This window comes from Procambarus clarkii, chromosome 18 (genome assembly GCF_040958095.1).
Source record: "Procambarus clarkii isolate CNS0578487 chromosome 18, FALCON_Pclarkii_2.0, whole genome shotgun sequence".
Taxonomy (NCBI): Eukaryota; Metazoa; Arthropoda; class Malacostraca; order Decapoda; family Cambaridae; genus Procambarus; species Procambarus clarkii.
This window is the reverse complement of record NC_091167.1, coordinates 14944890-14971084: the sequence shown is the minus strand read 5'-3', so window position 1 is coordinate 14971084 and position 26195 is coordinate 14944890. Positions and strand designations below refer to the sequence as shown.

Genomic DNA, 26195 nt, shown 5'->3' with positions numbered 1-26195 from the left:
GAATCCCGCGGGCCAAGTTCCCGGGCAAGTATGTGCTCTGATTTCTTGTGTATTTGCTCTATGACATGCTGTGTGCCCTTCTGGCTGTTTGTTTGCCCTGTTCTATTATGTGCTTCTGTCTCTCCCTTTATGCATAGTTTTGCCGTGTGGCATATTAGTTTCTAGTGCTTGGCGTCACTCGTTTCGCGTTTTGGCTTGGCATTTCGCCTTTCCTGGCTTTGCGATTCACCCTTCACGGGTACGCCGGGGCGCATCCGATCCCACGATCGTCGTCGCCCCTAACTCAACAACAACAACAATACCAGCAGGGCAAACCAGCAATCACCCAACGTAAACACTAGCCAGGAGCGGAGAGACCTCAGGAACGTCCGACCTGGCCGGTGGTCACCACGCACAATTTAACAGTCAGTGGGCCGGGAAATTTTTTTTATTTTTTTATTTTTACATGCAAGCATGCGTATAAGTTACAATAAAAGCATAAACAAATATAATATAGAACACAAGCACAAAGTACAAAGCACACATATGTACACGGACAAAGGAACAAATCAAGAGAAGACCAGGCGGAAGGGCTGACCACAAAACACACAAAAGCGCATACTCAAAACACAACAAAAAGATAAACACAGTGGAAGATAAGCACAGGGGAAACACCAAAACAAAACGCACACATAACAATCCTACCAACACCTCAAACACAGATGGGAGAGACACCAACAGAAAACGATAAACATACAATAATAAAGATAAAAACAATAAAAGAAACAGACCTCCCATAACAAACTGGAGGCAAAACATAACAAAGAGCATAAACCTTGGCCGGAACACGCCAACAGCCGGAAGGGCACGCGCAATATGACATAATCAAGCACACATGACATCCACAACCGGACACACAAACGCACAGGAACCACACACCCACAAACAAGCCATACAAAGAAACCCACAACACAAACCGGAGCACGCAGGAACCGGGAAGCATAACCAACCCCACCCACACACACACACACACCCTACCCGCACCCAACAGCCACGCACACAAAAGGATACACAAAATACAAAGAAATCATATGCGAGGAACACAGTCCTCAAGAGGCAGAAGCGTACTTTTCAGGGAAAAAATCGTAAGGATACTTCTTCTTATAAGCCTCCCAAATCAAATCCTCAAGGTCGGAAGGGTTACGGATCCCCGCGTCCGAGGGGGTATCATAAACTCTGGAACATCCAGATCAGGCGGCAACGGCCAACGCTTAAGGTCACTGATGCAAGTCGCATAACGAGGCCGGGGAGCGCCAACCACGCCCTGCGAGGAAGCAGACGACACCGAAGATGTGGACGAGGGTTGCCGAGACTGCCTCGCCGTCGTACGCAGGGGACGGTTGATGAGATGGTAGCACCTCCACTGAGACCGCAGGAGACACGGAAGAGACGGCCAGAGATGAAAGAGGCGGCAAGACCGCCGCCGAGGAAACAGAGAACGAGGAACCTCCAGAGCGAGCATCTTTTCTCAACACCACCACCAGGCCACCCCGCTCACCATGAACATCAGTAGGGGGAACCACCCCCCACAAAGAACCGGAGCCATCCGACGCAGTCAACGCACCTGAAGCAGGATCCGTGGACACCATACCAGAAGTGGAGGCCGAAACACCGGCACTGGCATCCTCAGGCAAGTGCACCTCCACCACCACCGTAGTATGCACCACAACCGGAGCCCCCCCGCCGTTACCGGAAGGATCACAATCGTCGAAGTCGCCAACGTCAACCCATTCATAAGAAGAACACCGGGAACGCTGAGGCTCTGGCCGCACATCATCAGACCCAGAGGCTGACTCAGCGACATGTGCAACACAAGCCGGGCGAACCGATGCACGTCGCAGTACAGCAGCATCCTCAACCACATGGGGCACCAGGCCAGGCACAGGAGGAAGCGCTGCATCCACCCCAGTACCCAGCACAGCCGGAACAGACGGTGAGGGTGCAGGGACCGGAACAGACACAGTAGAGAAAGAACTGGAAGACAGGGGTTCCAAGCAGGCGGCAGTCGGAAGAAGCCCAGGGACACCAGCCGGAGCAGGACGATCACCAGGAGAGGACACAACCTCTGGAGGAGAGGCGACAACAACAGGGGGCGCAACAGGTGGGGCAACAGCCGACACAGGGGGAACATCCACTGCAGAAGAGACGTCCACATCCACCGAATCTTCCCCGACAGGAAGCGGCGGAAAATCCTCCTCACTGAATAGATTCACTGGCGCGACGGCAGGCGCAGAACAGTCAGCAGCCTGATGGCCCAAAAGGCCACAACAATAACACGTCCGAGGCTGGCGGGCGTAAAACACCCGAACGTTGTAACCCATAAGGTACAAAGAGGACGGAATATCTGCCCGGAGTCTCATGCTCAGGGTGCGAATGTTAGTCCTCACACCCTTAAGTGGACTGGAAGACACCACGTTCATCCGCACACTAACCACTGCGCCAAACCGGCCGAAGTACCGCCGTAGCAGACCCTCCGGAAACTCCAAGGAAGCCCCATACACACTGACGTAAGTGAGCGCACCACTCCTATCAGAGAGGGTCACAGTGCCCGCACCATCCTGCAGGGGTAATGTCCGCCCCTCGTATCAACGGAGAAAGTCACGATATGCCAACTCCTCTGTGAACTTCACTATCGCCCGATGGGCCATCACCAATTCGACCCCATAAATGGCTATCACAGGGACAGAAAGCAAATCACATGCTAGCTCAATCTCCGGGTAACCAGCCCGCACAGAGAATTCAAGGCCCACAGACTGAGCCCAGACGACAGGGGGTAGAGGGACCCCCATCGTGAACGCCACGTCAGCACAGGCGGGCAGAGACACACCCGCCCTCAACCGGCCAAACTGGTATACAATCAAAAACTCGTGGGCCGGGTAATTTTTATTTTTTTTTTTATTTTTTTACATGCAAGCATGCAATTTAAATACAATAAAAACAAGAAAAGTACATAGAAAACATATCAAAACAAAACAAAACAATAAACCACCGGCCAGAAGGGCCGACAGCACAGGACAACATTTACAAACACGAGAAATGCAAGAGCAAACATCAAGAGAGAAAAACAATGTCAAACAAGGAACCACAGTAACATTACAAAACAAAACAGTATAAAACAAAACAAACATCAAGAGGTATAACATGAAACAGAACAAGAAAATCACAATAAATAACAAACAAGTACAACATGTAATGCAATAATAAAACACCAGTGCAAGGTACATCACAGTAACAAGACATGAATAAAAACACTCACACCAAACCAACCGCCTCGCAACAAACAAAGGGAGAAGTCAAAATATACAATAATAATAAACAAGCAATCCAATCAAGAAAACAAAACATAGTAACACACACAACAACAAACAAGCACCGGCCTGAAGGACCGAGAACAAAACACAACATAAAGGACATCTAGAAATAGAACAAGAAAATTGCACAGCACACAACAAGCCAAAAATAAAAACAAAAAATAATGATAAAAATAAAAATAAAAACAAAAATAAAAATAAAAACAAAAAACAACACAGTCTAGCAATGCATAAGTAGAACACACATGGCAAAGTAACAACACAAAAGAAAATACAGGAATAAAAACGCCCTCACCAGAACACCTGCCTCGCAACACAGAAGGGAGAGGCACGTGCACAAAATACAATAGGGCAAACAAAAGGCCATAAGGGCACACAACAATACAGTAACATGAAATCAGCTGACATATTTGCCCGGGAACAAGACCCGGGGGGGGGGGGGGGGAACCGCACATTGAACGCCTAACAATGCAGCCACCTCCCCCAAGAGGCTTGACCCTCCACCGGGGACGCCATGTCATCCGGAACCCCGGCAACAAACACCCTCAAACAGGGAACCCAGACGGTGTCACTCCGGAGGCGAGTAACCGCCACCCTACTCCATACACCGGGAACCTGCCCATCATGAAAGTCCTCCGGCCTTTCAGACAGCAGGAACTCGGTAACCACGGCCTCCAGTGCCCTAAGTCGCAACCCTACAGGAGAGAGCCGGACAGAGGGCACCACCACAGGGGCACCAGCGGCCACGGGCACACCACCAGACGACTGCAGGGAACCAGGGCGGTACGCATCCTTCCGTAAAGTCACTACCAGGCCACGCCCAGCACCAGCATCCGCACCATCCCTGGCAGCGGAAGCCACCACACCCCACTGTGGAGAGCCCCCTGGTGGGGAAGGAACAGAAGGCACACCCGAGACACGGGCACCAGCACCAGCAGGCACATGTACCTCCACCACCACCAACCACAGAGACAACGATGCATCCGGATCCACACCGTCGACACCCAAAGACCCACAGTCACTGAAGTCCCCAACATTGGCCCAGGCAGTAGACAAACGCCTGGAACGTTTGGGCTCCGGCCGGATATCGTCAGAGTCGGAAGCGGACCCAGAAACACGGGCACCACTAGCCGGACGAACCGACGTCCGACGCAGAACGGCAGCAGCCTCTATCCAACCCGTTCTCGCACTTGCTTATAGTCAATATTGGCTTATTTAATTAGTGCATATGTGACATGCTAATTGATTGTGAATATTTTAGTTTACCTTGAAAAGCTTCATAGAAAACACCAACCTCACCTAACCTTCTTAGTATGTTAAGATAAGCATCTTATTGCTTCTTATTTACAATTATTACTTAACCTATCAACAGTATAGGTTAAGTAATAATTGTAATTAAGAAGGAATAAGATGCTTATCTTAACATACTAAGAAGGTTAGGTGAGGTCGGTGTTTTCTATGAGGCTTTTCAAGGTAAACTAAAATATTCACAATCAATTAGTGTGTCACATATGCACTTATTAAATAAGCCAATATTGACTTTAAGCAAATGCGAGAACGGGTTGCTCTATCACAGGGGGAACCGGACCTCACACAGCAGGAGGCTCCGCAGCCACCCCAGCACCCAGGACAATAGGGACCCGAGGCAAGGATGCAGGGCCAGGCTCAGCAGCCGAAGACGAGGGAGCAGACGGCGATGCCTCACAGGGAGCACCAGGAAGGCCCACTGGAGCAGCAGGGCCAATGACAGGAGCAGGAGTATCAATTACCGATGGCACCACAACATCCGGAGGAGGGTCTGCGACAACCGGGGGAACGTCGGGCGACGCTGGGGGAGCCTCATCAGCTAGCGGGACGTTCACCTCCTCACCCCCGCAGTCCTCCTCCAGAGGGAGCGGCGAGAAATCCTCTTCTCGGAACAAGTTGATGGGAGCAACCGGAGCTGCAACGCACCCGGCAGCCTGATGCCCCATCAAGCCACACCGGAAAAAGTTACGGGGTTGCCGGACATAGTACACCCGGACGTAGTAACCCATGAGCCAGACAGAAGATGGAATATCCGACCGCAGGCGCATCCCCAAGGTGCGAATGTTCGTCCGCCTACCCGCATACTGCCCTGAGGAGAGCGTGTTCACCCGCACACTGATGACCACCCCACACCTCTGAAAGTAACGTCGGAGGAGGTCCTCGGGAAACTCCAGGGGCGCCCCATGCACACTGACATAAGTCAGGGCACCACTACGGTCCGAGATGGACACAGAGCCGGCACCACCTGGCAATGGCAACGAACGCCCCTCGCAACGACGGAGGAAGTCACAGTACTCCTCCTCCATCACAAACTTGATAACAACCCGGTGGGCAGTTACCAGCTCAACACCGTAGACGGCCATCACAGGAACACAGAGCATGTCGCACATAACCATTTCAATGTCCGCATACCCAGCACGACCAGTAAACTCCAGACCCACAGAGTTTACCCGTACAATAGGAGGAAGATGGCCTCCCATGGCAAGCTCGCCACGTCAACATGCAGCCAGTCAGCCATGGGCCATGTAATTGACGTGTTTCAGGAAGTCAAAGTAATTAACTTTGATCCGTGTTTGATCGACTCCCACAAAGGCTCCATTGTTCAATTAACGTAACGTCGTTATTTATCTGTCCGGAAGTATCGACACTTGATTGACTCGTGAGAAGAGTAGCGTCATTTTAGTATAACACAAAAGTGGTGATTAGCGTCCTTATCACCTGAATTGGTCTGAGTATGGAAGGCTCGGATGGAATTCATACCTTAATGTAAATTGCTGAGCCAGTGTGAAAGGTTGTGTATTTAATTGTTTAATTATTGATCTTTAGAATAGTAATTAATTGCTCTATAGGTAATCACGAGTGATTACCTATAGAGCAATTAAATCACTTAAAGCAATTAAATAATCACGAGTGATTAAAGTTCTCTTAGCACGTTGGACATTGTAAATCAGAGTTTACCATCGTTGAGTGATAGTAACCGATAACGTATATTAACGTAACTAGTAAAAAGATTAATTTGCTGTCTGGAAGTACAGGGATTAATGGGATTTACTCCGTGAATGCTCGACGGGTAGAGTGTTGTGTAATTTCCGCGTTACTAGTGACAGTTCTAAGAGTTATTAAGTTAACGTAAATGTTACTTTGTTATTAACGTAAATTAATTGTTAATGATTGTTGATCGTCCGTGGGACGAAGTGTTAACGTAAGGATTGATTTGAGGAAGAGTTGCTGGAGTTGCCAGTGAACCCATTAGTCATTGATGTGTCATTGACAGGCTACTGGTTTGATGGCATTGCAGCCGATATTGCAGGTGTAGACTGCACAGAGGCGTAGAACAGTAAGGAGGTTAATGGAGACGTGTCTCAGAACCTACTGTGTCATAATTGCCAGTGCGATATAAACTCTCACAATAATATATTAGCATATTGTGCATATATAGGCATAGGATATGTTAGGTTAGGTGTTTAGGTTCTGTTGGCGATTATTTGTATTTGTAGTACGTGGGTGAAGCATTTACAGCGTTGTGGTTCGAATACAAGTCGTCAGTGAAGTACTTGTTCCGGAAGTGTTCAGACGAAATCAGTTGTGAGTCGTGTGTAAACCGTTTATCATTCATAAACACCTGGGGGGGGGTGTTGGCAGGTGTTTGGAATGGACTTTGGGTCCATTAGCATTAAGCTAATGTCATAAGCATCCTCAACATTATCGTTGAGTATAACAGCGAGTAACTGTGAGGGGAAGACATTAGAGTGCCGAAATGTCACCAGCGGAGTCCCACAGGGCTCTGTACTTGGACCCATGCTGTTTCTAATATATGTAAATGATCTTCCAGAAGGTATAGACTCATTCCTCTCAACGTTTGCTGATGATGCTAAAATTATGAGAAGAATCAAGACAGATGAAGATAGAGACTACAGGACAACCTGGACAAACTGGTGGAATGGTCTAGAAAATGGCTACTAAAGTTCAACTCAGGAAAGTGTAAAGAAATGAAATTAGTCGAAGGGAGCAGGAGGCTGAACACAAGGTACCATCTGGGAGGTGAAATCCTTCAAGAGTCAAATAGAGAGAAAGATCTGAGGGTTGATATCACACCGACCCTGTCCCCAAAAGCCAACATCAAAAGGATATCATCAGCGTCATATGCTAGAAACGCTAACATAAGAACTGCGTTTAGAAACTTGTGTAAGGAATCGTTCAGGACCCTGTATACCACTTATGTCAGACAAATCCTGGAGTATGCAGCTCTAGCTTGGAGTCCATACCTAGTTAAACACATGACAAAGTTAGAGAAGATTCAGAGGTATGCCACCAGACTCGTCCCGGAACTAAGAGGTATGAGCTACGAGGAAAGGCTATGGGAGCTAAACCTCACATCCCTGAAAGACAGAAGGGTAAGGGAAGACATGATAACCACATACAAAATTCTCAGGGGAATTGACAGGGTAGACAAAAACATTATTTAGCATGGGTGGAATTCGAACTTCGAATACGAACGAAAACAGACACAGGTGAAAACTGAGTACCCAAATGAGCCACAGAGACATTAGAAATTTTTTTTCTCAGTGTCAGAGTAATTAACAAATGGAATGCATTAAGCAGTAATGTGGTGGAGATGTAAACTCCATACACAGTTTCAAATGTAGATATGATAGAGCTCGAGAAGCACAGGAATCTGTACTCCAGTAGATTTACGGTTGAGAGGCGGGACCTGTGAGATTTTTTATTTTTCTTTGACGTTACCAAAAGAATTAATTCCTATTGATGTTACGTTAATCGTAACTACCTCGCAAGAGAGGCAGACTTCAAACAGAAAGAACTGCTACAGGCAGAAACTAAAAGCCTAAGAATATAGGAAAGCGGGATCAAGCCGCCAGGCATCACCACACGGTGAAACCTGCCCGCATAGGTCGTTGGCTCCTCCTAGTAATAACTAATAGAGGGTAACCGACGGGTTCTCACTTCATATTATTTGAAGTGTGGTGCTGTGTATTGGACTCTAGCTTTAGATACAGACTTAATTGACACATAAGTTGGCAAAGCATTGTAGAATATGAAAAGTGGGACAGGATTATTGAGGTTTGACTTAAATGACCGTTTTCTAGAAACATAACAATTTATTCAAACAAAACTAGAACTACTACAACGAAGAGTTTACGTTACTTTACTGTCACCCCAGTGGCACATTTAAGAACAGCTATTCAACAGCCTGGTGGACCCACGGGATCCTTTCCGTCGTCGCTGACTAAATAATGACACTAACTGAACAAAGTGGTGCCCACTGGTGATGCAAGCTTGCAATTAATATTGTCACGGCTTCACGGTGAACAAATACTATAATCACAAAACTTGTGGCACTCGCTACTCTACCAACGAGGTACCAAAAACAAGGCGGGGGTGGCGCCCTAGCCCCGGTGGGGTGCAGACGTGTTGCCTAAGCTCTCCGGCAATTGGTGATTGTTTGCCAGTTTGGCCGGTTGGGGGCGTGTGTGTCTCTGCCCAACTGTGCTGACGTGGAGTTCACGATGGGGGTCCCTCTTCTCCCTGTAGTGCGGGCTCAGTCTGTGGGCCTCGAGTTTTCTGTACGGGCTGGGTACCTGGAGATAGCACTGGTGTGTGATTTGCTTTCTGTCCATGTGATAGACATTTATGGAGTCGAGTTGGTAACAGCAAGTTGGGCGATCGTGAAATTTTCAGAGGAATTGGCGTATTGGGAATTTCTCCGTCAATACGAGGGGCGGACCTTACCCCTGCCGGATGGTGTGGGCACTGTGACCCTCTCTTATCGGAGTGGTGCCCCCACTTACGTTAGTGTACATGGGGCACCCTTGGAGTTTCCGGAAGGTTTGCTACGGCGGTACTTCAGTCGGTTTGGCGTCGTAGTTAGTGTGCGTTTGCACATGATATCCTCCAGTCCGCTCAAGGGTGTAAGGACTAACATTCGCACCCTGGGCATGTGGCTCCAGGCAGACATACCATCCTCTGTGCGCCTTATGGGATACAACGTTCAGGGTTTTTTTTTTCCCCGCCAGCCTCGGACGTATTATCGTTGTGGCCTCTTGGGCCATCAGGCTGCTGACTGTTCTGCGCCTGCCGTTGCGCCCGTGAACCTCTTCAGTGAGGAGGATTTTCCGTTGCTTCCTGTGGAGGAGGCTTCGGTGGATGTGGACGTCTCTTCAGCCGCGGGTGTGCCCCCTGTGTCGACTGTTGCGCCGCCTGATGCACCCCCTGTTATTGTCGCCTCTCTTCCGGAGGTTGTGTCATCGCCTGGTGATCGTCCTGCTCCGGCTTGTTTCCCTGGGGTTCTTCCGACTGCCTTCTGCTCGAATCCCCCGTATTCCAGTTCGTCCTCTGCTGTGTCTGACCCTGTCCCTGCACCCTCGTCGTCTATTCCGGCTGTGTTGGGTGATGGGGTGGATCCGGCGCTTCCTCCTGTGCCTAGCCTGGTGTCCTATGTGGTTAAGGATGATGCCGTTCTCCGACGTGCATTGGTTCGCCCAGCTTGTGTTGCGCGTGTCTCTAAGTCAGCCTCCGGTTCTGATGATGTGCGGCCAGAGCCTAAGCGTTCCCGGCGTTCTTCTTCTGCATGGGCTGGCGTTTGCGACTTCGACGCTTCTAGATCTGCCGGCAACGGTGGGGTGGTTCCAGTTGCGTTGCATCCTACGGTGGTGGCGGAGGTGCATATGTCTGCAGATGCCGGTGCCGGTGTTTCGGCCTCCGCTTCTGATATGGTGTCTGCAGATCCTGCTTCGGGTGCGTCGCCTGCGTCTGATGGCTCCGGTTCTTCATGGGAGGTGGTTTCCCCTGCTGAGGTTTGTCGTGAGCGGGGTGGCCTGTTGGTGGTGTTGAAAACGGCTGCTCGCTCTGGGGGTTCTGTGACCCCTTCCTCGTTCCCCCGTTTCATTGGCGGAGGTCTCGACGCCTCTTCCGTCTCCGGCCATCTCTTCAGTGTCTCCTGCGGTCTCGGTGGAGGTGTTACCATCTCGTCGACCGTTCCCTGCTCCTGTGCGTACGGCGACGCGGCCGTTTCGGCAGCTCTCGTACGCTTCTTCGGTGTCGTCTGCTTCCTCGAAGGACGTGGTTTCCGCTCCCCAGCATCGTTATGCGACTTGCGTCGGTGAGCTTCAGGAGTGGCCGTTTCCACCTGATCTGGAGGTTCTCGAGTTTATGAAGGGCCCACGGCGGCACTCCTCAACTTGATGACGTCAAACAGGGTAACTCACATGTCTCCAATTCCCATCACCTCACCAGGTGGTCAACAGGGACAATAGCTAGGCAGAACACTGGGTGCGAAACCAGCTTCAGAGTTTTATACCCAAAACAGAAACAGTGTACTTACATTCCCACCGGCCGAGTACATACACACTGTTATGATCTCAGCCTACAGGAGAAACGAGTCTCCCTCCTTGAGAGTTATTCAGCAAGCCTGACCTAACTAGAAGGTCTAGCAAATATTGAGGTGATAACCCATATGTAAAATGGCTGTTTGGATATATATAAGAATTTAAGATTATGGGCAGTGAAGAAGGAAACAGATAAATGACTGGCTAGGAGATGTGGACATTTTGCTGGAGGCGTGAGGCTCACTTCTGGAGGGGCTTTGACCTCACTTGAGGCCAGACATCGCAGGGGAAAAGCCGCGCTCCGTTGAGCTCCCGTCAGAAGAGAACCCCTAGTGATATATCTCGAAGAGAAGAGAAGTATGCAGACGTACCAGCTGTGGAATCGAGCTGGGGACGTGTGGTCTCAAGTCGTGGGCGATAATTAGTGAATATTAAGCCGCCCGGAGGCATTATTGTGGGCCGTGGAGCGCCCTGACCAAGCCTCGTCAGAGGAAGAAGCGCCCTCGACCAGACGATCTGTGGTAAGCACGATATACGCCAGTTCATAGTGATTGCTTGTAGTTGGTCGTGTGCCCAGCGACAGTAGCGATGTTTATTTATAAGTTAGACATGTTTTAATAAGGCAGAAGGCCTGAAATAAGAGAGTGGAGAGGGAGGAACACGGAGCGACGTCCATCCCCTCTGAGCGCTGGCGGGCGACTGAGGGAGCCTGGCTCCTGACGGAGGAAGACCCTCCCAGCGAGTGAGGACCGCCGCCAGGCGAGGTGGAGTATGGACCCGCCCAAAACGGGGGAGTCCACTCTCACTGTATGTAGAGAACAGAGAGAGTTTGGAGGCAAACATATTGTGTGATTATTTTTGTTTATGTGTCAAAGGGGAAACAATTTTATTGGAGTGTCGTTGGGTTGCAGGTTTGTTCTTTGGGGAAGAAGTTGCTGAGAACTTCGAAGCCAGCAGATGAAGTAGCTGATGAGACTCCAAGATAGTGGAGGCGAGGACCTCGAGCTGTGAGAAGCAGTGAAGAGGAGTGTCACGTGCTTCTGTAGAGGTGGTGAAGCACCATAGTTGCTCGAGGAAACTTCATGGTGTAGCAGCCAAGAGAGCTGTGGAGGAACCTAGCAGAAGGGTGAAGCACCGTAGTTGCTCAAGGAAACTTCATGATAGCAGCCTGGAGGAGCTGCAGAGGATCCTGGCAGTGAAGCCCGGAAGAACCTAAAGATATTAGGGTAGTGAACTTCCAGAGGTGGAAGGGGAAGTTCTGGTGGATTACTTGTAGGGAGTTGATAGTGTTTGGTTGTCATTAGTGTGCAAGACGCAGTGAGAGGTGAGTGGTTGTTTGCAGTCTTATGTCAAGGAGTGTTTTATACTGAAGTTTAGAGTTACAGCCGTAGGGTGGATTACCTACAGATGTATATGTTCTAGGACTGATAGAGTGATCGATTGATCATTGTTGTGTATCAATGAACATTTATACTGATATATGTTATTGCATTCAAATGCTGATTTTCTATATATATATTATCTTGCTGATGGTGCAACAGTGTATGTAGACTTGATCAACTTGAGGAGGTTGATAGTATCAGGTGGTGAACCAGGAGATAGGATACCACTTGATAAGCTGATAATAGAGTTCTGATGGTGTTGGAGTGCAACCTGATTGTAATATTATAGAGTATAGGATTCATTATTATTATGTGTGTGTATGTATCGTGTATGTGCTTTGTCCAGTAAATGTATCCCAATTTGCTGGTGTTTGCCCTTGTCCTAGTGAGGCTTCCCAGGAGGTAGGAAAGAAGGAGAGAGAGAGAGAAAGAACCAAGAACCACTGCCGTGGACAGGGTAAAAGGTAATACTAATAAGTCAAAAAGGGGATTGAGGAGATCATATCACCTATGGAGAGAGTGGGGAGTCACAGCGGCTCGAGTGGGTGTGTGCACGTGACAACGAGGCTAAGTGTTGGAGCCGCATCCCCTAAACGTGTGACGTTGAGCCCCTCTCCAAGAGCCAGAAGTGCCAAGGGTGATCTCCAAGTATAAGCACTCTGCCGAGTTGTGGGTTGGGTTGTCCGTAGAGAAGGATCAACGACGACAACACCAACCAACCCACAGTCTATAATAACACACACACACATACGTCTACCACTCCCCACTCTGCGGCTGCTGAAGGTGGTGTTTTTTTTTTTTTTTTTTTTTTTACATGCAAAGCATGCAATTTAAATACAATAAAAACAATACAAAATACAGAACAGAACAAAATAAAACAATAGACCACCGGCCAGAAGGGCCGACAGCATAGCACAACAAAACACAAACACGATAAATGCATAGAAAAATACAGCATACATCAAGGCACAAAACATAATACAATGGCAAACAAGCAATCACAGTAACATCACAAAACAAAACCTTCATAAAACAAAACATACATCAAGAGGCATAACAGGAAACATAACAAGACAATCACATACATTCCAAACAAAACAAAGAACAAACACATACAACAGGTAAAGCCATATGAAAACACCAGGTCTAACGTACAGCACAAACAATACAGGAATAAAAACACACACACCAAGCCATCCGCCCCGTAAACAAAAGGCGAGGCCAAAATAAACAATAAAAATAAACAAGCAAAACACGCACACCTGAAAACAAAACAGGTACAAACACAACAACATACATGCACTGGCCTGAAGGACCGAGAATAAAACAACAGAAAGTACATCAAGAAACATAACAAGACACTTCAGCACAAAACAAATTAATACAAATTTATACAAAGACACTAAATACCGGCCTGAAGGGCCGACAACAAAAACACAACAATGAACAGAAACATAATGAAACACAGGAAAAAGAAACAACAATACCGGAAATACAAGAAATACAACAAAACAACGGTCATGAGAACAAACATAACACCGGCCTGAAGGGCGCACAATAGGTACAACACATTGCAAACAAACCACAGGTCCAAGCACACACCAAACACACAGCAAGCACACAGGCTACTCAAATTTCTCATACTTATCCGGCCACTCCGCCGCCGGGAATCGAATACAATACGCCTCCCAAAGTAACATGACGTCCTCCGGAACAGGTTCATTATGAACCGTACGAGGATCAGGCATTAACTCCGGCACACCCACAATAAAACACCGAGCCCGCTGAACCCAGATGGAAGAGGGGCACCACGGAACAGGACGCACGCAGTCAACAATTTCAAACTGCAAAGGATTCTTATCATCATACGCCACGCCGGAGGCCAAGACGAGAGGGAGAGGCTCCTTCCCACGAGGCCGGGCAATGGGCAGCACACTGGGAGCCTCCTCGGCTGCCTCACAGGGCCTCGCATTAACCACCGAAAGTTGTACCTGCTGAGACCCCCCACGCTTGGTATCCTTCTTCAGCACCAGCTTGAGGCCTCGGCTCGCACCAGAACCCACACCACCCACGTCTGTAGGAGCAACCACCCCCCACTGCGGAGAACCTTGCGCAGGAGAAAGAACAGGAGGTAAATCATACGCACAACCATCGTCAACAGCAGACACATGGACGTCAGCAACCACCAGCGACGTAGAGCGCGAAGCACCTGGAACCGCCACATCATCGCCCGAAGCTCCACCTGCGTCGAAGTCCTCCACATCAGCCCAAGCAGTAGAAGAACGCCTGGAAAGCTTGGGCACTGGCCGCACATCTTCACAGACGGAGGCGGACCCAGAACCATGGGCCACACAAACCGGGCGAACCGACACCCGTCGCAGTACGGCAGCAGCCTCAACCACATGGGGAACCGGGCCGCACACAACAGGACGCTCCGCAGCCCCCCAACACCCAGCACAGCCGTAACACCTGGCGAGGGTGCAGGACCAGGCGCAGCAGCAGGAGACGAGGAAGATGAAGACGACCCGCAGAGACCATCCGGAAGACCCTCGGGAGCAACTGGCACAGCGAAGTGACCAGCGACAGGAGCCACCGTAACACCCGGAGGAGGGACAACAACCACCGGGGGCATGTCGGGTGACGCAGGGGGGGGGTCCCATCAGCAGCGAACGGGACCTGCCCCTCTTCATCTCCGGAATCCACACCCTGAGGGAGTGGCAGGAAATCCTCTTCCCGAAACAAGTTAACAGGTGCAGCAGGGGCCTTAGAGCACCCGGCAGCCTGATGCCCTAACTGGCCACATCGGAAACAGGTACGGGGCTGCCGGGCATAATACACCCGAACGTAATAACCTAGCAGCCGGACAGAAGATGGGATATCCGACCGCAGGCGCATACCTATGGTATGGATGTTCGTCTGCTTCCCAGCATACTTCCCCGAGGAAAGCGTGTTCACCCGCACACTGATGACTGCACCATACCTCCCGAAGAAGCGCCGGAGAAGGTCTTCAGGGAACTCCAGGGGCGCACCGTGTACACTGACATAAGTCAGGGCACCACTTCGGTCCGAAACCGCAACAGAGCCGGCGCCATCCGGCAACTGCAACGAACGCCCTTCATACCGACGGAGGAAGTCCCGATACTCCTCCTCCCGCACGAACTTGATAATCACCCGGTGGGCCGTAACAAGCTCAACTCCGTAGACAGTCTCCACCGGGACACGAAGCATGTCGCACATCACCAACTCAATGGCTGGATAACCAGCCTTACACGAGAACTCTAGTCCCACGGAATTCACCCGCAGAACAGGAGGAATTGCAAGGCCCCCCATATCAAAACTGCCACGTCAACACGCAGCCAGGCAGGCAACAACACTGGGAGGGCAGTGACGCCCACACCACCTGGCGACCAAATGGCAAACAACCCCAGCAGTCACATAGGCCGGAACACGTCCTCACTCCACGGCTGCTCAGGGCGGACTCACCTAGGTTACCTTGAGGTTACCTTGAGGTGCTTCCGGGGCTTAGCGTCCCTGCGGCCCGGTCGTCGACCAGGCCTCCTGGTTGCCGGATGCCGGATGTAGGTGGTGAAGTCGGCGTCCTCACTACTTCGTACACGTGGTCGGCAGGACCACGGTTGGCTGGACCACGGGGTGGCTGCACACACAGACCAGGATGGCGGCGTCAGGGGCCCCAGCTCTGCCTAGGCTAGGCGAGCAGAGCGAGACGCAGCATGACGGTTGACAGACAGTTGGGTACGGTACCACGCCTCAACACTGGCGAGGTACGGCGGTACGGCGCTACACGGCGTGGCTCAAAAATGACAGAGTCCTTCACTGTTCACTGCTAATTCCTCGGAATTATGAATTTAAGGGTTCCAACAACACTGAAACCTTCTCAAAATCGTCTCTCCTACGACACCTTGTAGCTAAATCACGATAGACGATGGATGTCACTACCACACGACGATAACAGTATCCCACAGTATCGGGTTGAGTGCACGACGACGAGAGTGACTTTTTGTGGCGTTGCAGGTGGGATTTCCGGTGCCTGGCCTAGTGCTAGAAATCACGCCCTCCTCAAGCGACGTCCACGGGTAAGAATGATTTTCCCGCCAAGACAGCCCCGGGGCATACATGCGGTGCCTTCAGCCTCTTGACCAATCACCGCGCGGAGCATTCCCGAGGCCCAGGAGCTCTGGCCAATGGCGCTCCTTCCTTGACGACGCTACCCCCCCCCCCACCCCTCTCAAGAGGGTGGCACGTGATGGCGCCCAAGCCTACAACCGTTGACCCCCAAACCTCCCTCAACACTTGAAATGGTACACAAATTCACAGAAATCGACTCCCTGCTATTTCTTTCTTCACAGAGCTGATACGGCGATTAGAATGACATCAATGACTAGCATTTGTCAAGGGCTGTCCAACGACACCCAGCACGACTGTGAAAGAGTTTTATTTCGAAAAATGAATCATGGTGCACAGGCACCTGTGCACTCGGCACTGTGCATCCATTCAATGTACAAGGTAGCTGGAAAATTCCATCTCCTGACAGAACCAAAGAGCCAAAGCTCAACCCCCGCAAGCACAACTAGGTGAATACACACACAGTATGAGGTATGTGGAAGCTGACAGTGTTACACACGGACACCGGAAGACATGCACACTGTCACACATTGATACTCTGATTTAGGCTCTGCATGAAAATTTTGCATATAGAATAATAAAGCAATTCTCCAGTTCACAAACTATCATTGTTCAAATTGTATAGAGCAGGCGTTATATATTTAGAGGTTTAAGCTCCCAATATAATCACACAAAATACACCAGCATAAAATCTGTTGATACATCGCCAAAGAGTATTTGAATCTTGTTCTTAGCTCATCGTGACAAAATAATTCTAGCAGTTCCATTAATGAGTTTCACAACTAATAGGGAAAGCTTTTATTGGCCTTAATATGGTCATTCAGACGACAAGTATTCGCTAACAAGGAAGATATACACCCGAGAAGTCTGTATACCGTGGGTCTTGGTGTATATGCACCAAGATAAAAAATATACTTGCTGGCTATAGTTAGGAGGCTATTATGGTGGCCTTAACAGCCCTCCCGGTGGACGGAAGAGCTGTTAAACCCAACACTGTAACGACCCCTAAGCTCATCAGCTCAGCTCTCCTGTTGTTCCTCCTCTCAGGTGACGGACGACCTGTGGAGCATCACGGACCGCATGCCCGTCCTTAACGAGACCAAGTGGGCCAATTCGGTCCGCGAACGACTCGTCACTTTCGAGAAGTCCCTCATCAGGGCCATCAAAAACGACGGCTGGGATGGGGACGAGGACCTACACACCCAGCAGTGGACCTTCGCGGGGGCCCTCTTCTACTCCATCATTCTCATCACCACCATCGGTAAGTGCCGCTGCAGATGTCATCAACTTCATCAGCATCATCACCAGATTCACTCCCCCTCCCGCACTCCTCATCTTTCTTATTTTGGTTCTCATAAACACGTCATGAGGCTACGGCGGGCAGTTCTGTTATCCGGATTGTGTGAATTTGTGAGCATTTATATAAAAGTTAGCTTCTTTAACAACAGTGTCACTATTTGATAGTGAACAATTATGTCCATGGCAAATAAAGCTGTTAGAACTGCAGCATTATTAGTAAAAAAAAATAGGATAATTGTCTACATTGTCAAATGACAATGAGCAGCATTACCGAAAACTTCTATTTGTACATTGTTCACTATCAGGGTGAGTTGTGTCGTCTGTAACTGTGTACCAGTGTCACAGACTGGTACTTGTGTCACCTGTGTTGTCTGTAACTGTGTACCGGTGTCACAGACTGGTACTTGTGTCAACTGTGTCGTCTGTGACTGTGTACCGGTGTCACAGACTGGTACTTGTGTCAACTGTGTCGTCTGTGACTGTGTACCGGTGTCACAGACTGGTACTTGTGTCAACTGTGTCGTCTGTGACTGTGTACCGGTGTCACAGACTGGTACTTGTGTCAACTGTGTCGTCTGTAACTGTGTACCGGTGTCACAGACTGGTACTTGTGTCAACTGTGTCGTCTGTGACTGTGTACCGGTGTCACAGACTGGTACTTGTGTCAACTGTGTCGTCTGTAACTGTGTACCGGTGTCACAGACTGGTACTTGTGTCAACTGTGTCGTCTGTAAATGTGTACCGGTGTCACAGACTGGTACTTGTGTCAACTGTGTCGTCTGTAACTGTGTACCGGTGTCACAGACTGGTACTTGTGTCAACTGTGTCGTCTGTGACTGTGTACCGGTGTCACAGACTGGTACTTGTGTCACCTGTGTTGTCTGTAACTGTGTACCGGTGTCACAGACTGGTACTTGTGTCACCTGTGTTGTCTGTAACTGTGTACCGGTGTCACAGACTGGTACTTGGGTCACCTGTGTCGTCTGTAACTGTGTACCGGTGTCACAGACTGGTACTTGTGTCACCTGTGACTGTGTACCGGTGTCACAAACTGGTACTTGTGTCAACTGTGTCGTCTGTAACTGTGTACCGGTGTCACAGACTGGTACTTGTGTCACCAGTGTCGTCTGTAACTGTGTACCGGTGTCACAGACTGGTACTTGTGTCACCTGTGTCGTCTGTGACTGTGTACCGGTGTCACAAACTGGTACTTGTGTCACCTGTGTCGTCTGTAACTGTGTACCGGTGTCACAGACTGGTACTTGTGTCACCTGTGTCGTCTGTGACTGTGTACCGGTGTCACAGACTGGTACTTGTGTCACCTGTGTTGTCTGTAACTGTGTACCGGTGTCACAGACTGGTACTTGTGTCACCTGTGTCGTCTGTGACTGTGTACCGGTGTCACAGACTGGTCACCTGTGTCACACTGCTGCCAAGGGCTGGGTCTGGCTGTGGTAGTGTAACTTGTACACCTCTACAGGTAACACTGGCGTTATGTGGCTTGTAACACAGTACTCTCACCACAGGCAGCAGCAACTTGTCGTAGTATGGTAACCTGTAACGCTGTAGTCGTCTCATAGTTGATGATGTGGGGATTTGGGCCGTGAGTCTTGATGAGCTGGGATGCTCCCGGACGCAGGTTCGAATCCTCGTCACGGCCCTTGTGGATTTGTTCATTTGATGTGATATTTTGTGGGGTTAATACATAAGGAACACTTTTGTCATTGCCTCAACATTGTCAATCAATAATTTATGAAGTGGTAGAGAACGTAAACAAATTAGCGGATTCAAAACTCTAAACAATTTTTTAGTCAAACAAAACCGGAGAGGAGGAGGAGCGCGAGATCTGCTTCGTTGATTGTTTTCTTATTGTTACCACCGGAGGTGATTAGTTTATTGTGCACCCCATACTCATCCTGTGAGCAGTAGCGCAAAAAGGATTACTGCTTTGTTGACATCAACAAGATCCGGGAAGTTGTGCCACTGACCATAATTTTGGCATCGTCGGCAAACATTGAGAGGAATGAGTCTATATCCTCTGGAAGATCATTTACATATATCAGAAACAGGATTGGTCCGAGTCCCACAGAGCCCTGTGGGACTCCACGTGTGACTTCTCGTCAATCTGAGGTCTCACTGACTAATCTTAACTGACAATCCCGGGTAAGAAAATGTAAGAGAACGAGATAACTATACACAAATGAGGAGAAGGTTAAATAATTACACGCGAGAAATGAAATACTCGAAACGAAGCCAAAGTGAAGAGAGAAGAAAAAAAAACGACACACTATGCGTGTTAGTGACTGCGAGAATATAGGAATACCAGTATTATGTAATCTCAGCAACCATTGTGCCTTCTGGTGATTAATTATTATTATTATTATTATTATTATTATTATTATTATTATTATTATTATTATTATTATTATTATTATTATTATTATTATTATTATTATTATTATTTTTATTACGACGCCCAGTCGCATCAATGGTATACTAAGAATATCGCATATCTACAGTAATTACAATTTAAAATGTATAATAATTATTGTTGAACTTCTACTGGTATGGAGGAAACATATGTGTGGCTCAGGTGATGAATGGGTTCCCTGCTCCACACATGCACCTCCCCACATGTGCTACTGCTCCCCCCCCCCCACATGCCACCTCATGCATGGGGCATGACACCCACACGCCAGTCTCCCAGATCCTCCCTACCTATAATTATCTTTCCTTCCCAGCCATTCTCTCAGCCTCTGCATTGTTCCCTCTCTCTCATTTTACCATTCTCCCTCCCTCATGTTCTCTCTCTCTCTCACGTTCTCTCTCCCTCCCTCCCTCACTCTGGATCTTGCTCCCAGGGATGGAGTGATGACCCCGACGCTGATCCAACGTGGAAACAAAGATGGAAAAAATGGAGTTACATCACACTGTGCATAATCTGACCCACATATCAGTCTCCTTTGTTTGAAGCGACGTGACAAGGGCCTGGGTATTTGTGAGTATGTATGATATTTATGCCCCACAGTTCCCCACGATGCCCCACAGTGCCCCGCAGTGCCCCACAGTGCCCCACAGTTCCCCACGATGCCCCACAGTGCCCCGCAGTGCCCCACAGTGCCCCGCAGTGCCCCACAGTGCCCCGCAGTGCCCCACAGTGCCCCACAGTGTCCCGCAGTGCCCCACAGTGCTCCACAGTGCCCCGCAGTGCTCCACAGTGCCCCACAGTGCCCCACAGTGCCCCACAGTGCCCCACAGTGCCCCACAGTGCTCCACAGTGCCCCACAGTGCTCCACAGTGCCCCGCAGTGCTCCACAGTGCCCCACAGTGCCCCACAGTGCCCCACAGTGCCCCACAGTGCCCCACAGTGCCCCGCAGTGCTCCACAGTGCCCCACAGTGCCCCACAGTGCCCCGCAGTGCCCCACAGTGCCCCACAGTGCTCCACAGTGCCCCACAGTGCCCCACAGTGCCCCACAGTGCTCCACAGTGCCCCACAGTGCCCCACAGTGCTCCACAGTGCCCCACAGTGCCCCACAGTGCCCCACAGTGCCCCACAGTGCCCCACAGTGCCCCACAGTGCTCCACAGTGCCCCACAGTGCTCCACAGTGCCCCACAGTGCTCCACAGTGCCCCGCAGTGCTCCACAGTGCCCCACAGTGCCCCACAGTGCCCCACAGTGCCCCACAGTGCCCCACAGTGCCCCACAGTGCTCCACATTGCCCCACAGTGCTCCACAGTGCCCCGCAGTGCTCCACAGTGCCCCACAGTGCCCCACAGTGCCCCGCAGTGCCCCACAGTGCCCCACAGTGCCCCGCAGTGCCCCACAGTGCTCCACAGTGCTCCACAGTGCCCCACAGTGCCCCACAGTGCCCCACAGTGCCCCACAGTGCCCCACAGTGCCCCACAGTGCCCCACAGTGCCCCACAGTGCCCCGCAGTGCCCCACAGTGCTCCACAGTGCCCCGCAGTGCTCCACAGTGCCCCACAGTGCCCCACAGTGCCCCACAGTGCCCCACAGTGCTCCACAGTGCCCCACAGTGCCCCGCAGTGCTCCACAGTGCCCCACAGTGCTCCACAGTGCCCCACAGTGCCCCACAGTGCTCCACAGTGCCCCACAGTGCCCCACAGTGCCCCGCAGTGCCCCACAGTGCCCCACAGTGCCCCACAGTGCTCCACAGTGTCCCACAGTGCCCCACAGTGCCCCACAGTGCTCCACAGTGCCCCACAGTGCTCCACAGTGCCCCACAGTGCTCCACAGTGCCCCACAGTGCCCCACAGTGCCCCACAGTGCCCCACAGTGCTCCACAGTGCCCCACAGTGCCCCACAGTGCCCCACAGTGCTCCACAGTGCCCCACAGTGCTCCACAGTGCCCCACAGTGCCCCACAGTGCCCCACAGTGCTCCACAGTGCTCCACAGTGCCCCACAGTGCTCCACAGTGTCCCACAGTGCCCCACAGTGCTCCACAGTGCCCCACAGTGCCCCACAGTGCCCCGCAGTGCCCCACAGTGCCCCACAGTGCCCCGCAGTGCCCCACAGTGCTCCACAGTGCCCCGCAGTGCCCCACAGTGCCCCGCAGTGCCCCACAGTGCCCCACAGTGCCCCACAGTGCTCCACAGTGCCCCACAGTGCTCCACAGTGCCCCACAGTGCCCCACAGTGCCCCACAGTGCCCCACAGTGCTCCACAGTGTCCCACAGTGCCCCACAGTGCCCCGCAGTGTCCCACAGTGCTCCACAGTGCCCCGCAGTGCCCCACAGTGCTCCACAGTGCCCCGCAGTGCCCCACAGTGCTCCACAGTGCCCCACAGTGCCCCACAGTGCCCCGCAGTGCCCCACAGTGCCCCACAGTGCCCCGCAGTGCCCCACAGTGCCCCACAGTGCCCCGCAGTGCCCCACAGTGCCCCGCAGTGCTCCACAGTGCCCCGCAGTGCCCCACAGTGCCCCACAGTGCCCCACAGTGCCCCGCAGTGCCCCACAGTGCTCCACAGTGCCCCACAGTGCCCCACAGTCAGGGGGGCACTTGTCTCTGGACCACGTGGCCTTGTAATTGTGTGTTGTGTGGTGGCGTACTACTTTAAGCCTAGTTGCGCGCTCTCACGTAAAAGGGGGGCGGGGTGGGGGGGGGGGGGACAGCCAAGAGACGCAGCTCTGAGTCCCAAGGGTGTTCCCCCCCTCCCTCCCCCCCCCACCCCAGGCGACACCTGTGGTCGGGTGTCACACACACACCCTGGCTGTGATCCATCTGTGTCAGACGTGAGAGTTGGGTTAGAGTGTGTCAGGAGCCAGGAGTAGTGTGTGTGTGTTGCTCTCAGCACAGTACGGCAGTGTGTGTGTTGCTCTCAGCACAGTACGACAGTGTGTGTGTGTGTTGCTCTCAGCACAGTACGACAGTGTGTGTGTGTGTTGCTCTCAGCACAGTACGGCAGTGTGTGTGTGTTGCTCTCAGCACAGTACGACAGTGTGTGTGTTGCTCTCAGCACAGTACGACAGTGTGTGTGTGTGTTGCTCTCAGCACAGTACGGCAGTGTGTGTGTGTTGCTCTCAGCACAGTACGACAGTGTGTGTGTGTTGCTCTCAGCACAGTACGACAGTGTGTGTGTGTTGCTCTCAGCACAGTACGGCAGTGTGTGTGTGTTGCTCTCAGCACAGTACGACAGTGTGTGTGTGTTGCTCTCAGCACAGTACGGCAGTGTGTGTGTGTGTTGCTCTCAGCACAGTACGACAGTGTGTGTGTTGCTCTCAGCACAGTACGGCAGTGTGTGTGTGTGTTGCTCTCAGCACAGTACGACAGTGTGTGTGTTGCTCTCAGCACAGTACGGCAGTGTGTGTGTGTGTTGCTCTCAGCACAGTACGACAGTGTGTGTGTGTGTTGCTCTCAGCACAGTACGACAGTGTGTGTGTTGCTCTCAGCACAGTACGGCAGTGTGTGTGTGTGTTGCTCTCAGCACAGTACGGCAGTGTGTGTGTGTGTTGCTCTCAGCACAGTACGACAGTGTGTGTGTTGCTCTCAGCACAGTACGGCAGTGTGTGTGTGTGTTGCTCTCAGCACAGTACGACAGTGTGTGTGTGTTGCTCTCAGCACAGTACGGCAGTGTGTGTGTGTGTTGCTCTCAGCACAGTACGACAGTGTGTGTGTGTGTTGCTCTCAGCACAGTACGACAGTGTGTGTGTTGCTCTCAGCACAGTACGGCAGTGTGTGTGTGTGTTGCTCTCAGCACAGTACGGCAGTGTGTGTGTGTGTTGCTCTCAGCACAGTACGGCAGTGTGTGTGTGTGTTGCTCTCAGCACAGTACGACAGTGTGTGTGTTGCTCTCAGCACAGTACGGCAGTGTGTGTGTGCGTTGCTCTCAGCACAGTACGGCAGTGTGTGTGTGTGTTGCTCTCAGCACAGTACGGCAGTGTGTGTGTGTTGCTCTCAGCACAGTACGACAGTGTGTGTGTGTTGCTCTCAGCACAGTACGACAGTGTGTGTGTTGCTCTCAGCACAGTACGACAGTGTGTGTGTGTGTTGCTCTCAGCGCAGTACGGCAGTGTGTGTGTTGCTCTCAGCACAGTACAGCAGTGTGTGTGTTGCTCTCAGCACAGTACGGCAGTGTGTGTGTGTGTGTTGCTCTCAGCACAGTACGGCAGTGTGTGTGTTGCTCTCAGCACAGTACGGCAGTGTGTGTGTTGCTCTCAGCACAGTACGACAGTGTGTGTGTGTGTTGCTCTCAGCACAGTACGGCAGTGTGTGTGTTGCTCTCAGCACAGTACGACAGTGTGTGTGTGTTGCTCTCAGCACAGTACGGCAGTGTGTGTGTTGCTCTCAGCACAGTACGGCAGTGTGTGTGTTGCTCTCAGCACAGTACGGCAGTGTGTGTGTGTTGCTCTCAGCACAGTACTGCAGTGTGTGTGTGTGTTGCTCTCAGCACAGTACGGCAGTGTGTGTGTGTGTTGCTCTCAGCACAGTACTGCAGTGTGTGTGTGTGTGTTGCTCTCAGCACAGTACTGCAGTGTGTGTGTGTGTTGCTCTCAGCACAGTACGGCAGTGTGTGTGTTGCTCTCAGCACAGTACGGCAGTGTGTGTGTGTGTTGCTCTCAGCACAGTACGGCAGTGTGTGTGTGTGTTGCTCTCAGCACAGTACGGCAGTGTGTGTGTGTGTTGCTCTCAGTACAGTACGGCAGTGTGTGTGTGTGTTGCTCTCAGCACAGTACGGCAGTGTGTGTGTGTGTTGCTCTCAGCACAGTACGGCAGTGTGTGTGTTGCTCTCAGCACAGTACGGCAGTGTGTGTGTGTTGCTCTCAGCACAGTACGGCAGTGTGTGTGTGTTGCTCTCAGCACAGTACAGCAGTGTGTGTGTTGCTCTCAGCACAGTACGACAGTGTGTGTGTTGCTCTCAGCACAGTACGGCAGTGTGTGTGTTGCTCTCAGCACAGTACGACAGTGTGTGTGTGTTGCTCTCAGCACAGTACGACAGTGTGTGTGTTGCTCTCAGCACAGTACGACAGTGTGTGTGTGTGTTGCTCTCAGCACAGTACGGCAGTGTGTGTGTGTGTTGCTCTCAGCACAGTACGACAGTGTGTGTGTTGCTCTCAGCACAGTACGGCAGTGTGTGTGTTGCTCTCAGCACAGTACGACAGTGTGTGTGTGTGTTGCTCTCAGCACAGTACGACAGTGTGTGTGTGTGTTGCTCTCAGCACAGTACGACAGTGTGTGTGTGTGTTGCTCTCAGCACAGTACGACAGTGTGTGTGTGTGTTGCTCTCAGCACAGTACGACAGTGTGTGTGTGTGTTGCTCTCAGCACAGTACGACAGTGTGTGTGTGTGTTGCTCTCAGCACAGTACGACAGTGTGTGTGTTGCTCTCAGCACAGTACGGCAGTGTGTGTGTTGCTCTCAGCACAGTACGGCAGTGTGTGTGTGTTGCTCTCAGCACAGTACGACAGTGTGTGTGTTGCTCTCAGCACAGTACGACAGTGTGTGTGTTGCTCTCAGCACAGTACGGCAGTGTGTGTGTGTGTCCTCGCCTGGCAGGTCTGGTGCACTGCCGAGAGAAGTAAAGTATCACTTGAGTGCGAAATGTTTGAGTCAATAAAGTGTGTTTTTGTTACTTCAGTTACCGAGTTTAATAACTCTAACTTTATTAAAATTAACTTATTTTTCTCTAACACACGCACGCACACATGTGTATTTACCTAATTGTGCTTGCGGGGGTTGAGCTCTGGCTCTTTGGCCCCGCCTCTCAACTGTCAATCAACTAATGTATAGGTTTCTGAGCCTATTGGGCTCTATCATATCTACACTTGAAGCTGTGTATGGAGTCAGCCTCCACCACATCACTGCCTAATGCATTCCATTTCTCAACTACTCTGACACTGAAAAAATTCTTTCAAACGTCTCTATGACTCATTTGGGCACTCAGTTTCCACCTGTGTCCCCTAGTGCGTGTGCCCCTTGTGTTAAATAGGCTGTCTTTATCTACCCTATCAATTCCTCTGAGAATCTTGTATGTGGTGATCATGTCCCCCCCCTTAACTCTTCTGTCTCCTAGTGACGTGAGGTTTAACTCCCGTAGTCTCTCCTCGTAGCTCATACCCCTCAGCTCGGGTACTAGTCTGGTGGCAAACCTTTAAACCTTTTCCAGTTTAGTCTTATGCTTGACTAGATATGGA

General features: G+C 51.0%; 1 protein-coding gene across 5 annotated transcripts in view; it reads left to right on the top strand.

Annotated features, from left to right (window-relative positions):
* LOC123754481 (TWiK family of potassium channels protein 7) overlaps positions 1–26195 on the top strand; it is a 386952-nt gene that overhangs the window by 271917 nt on the left and 88840 nt on the right. For all 5 annotated transcript variants that reach the window (XM_045736927.2, XM_045736928.2, XM_045736926.2 and 2 more), the window contains one exon: positions 17293–17506. In XM_045736927.2, coding sequence (XP_045592883.2) covers positions 17293–17506 — 214 coding nt within the window. The remainder of the gene's footprint in view (positions 1–17292; positions 17507–26195) is intronic.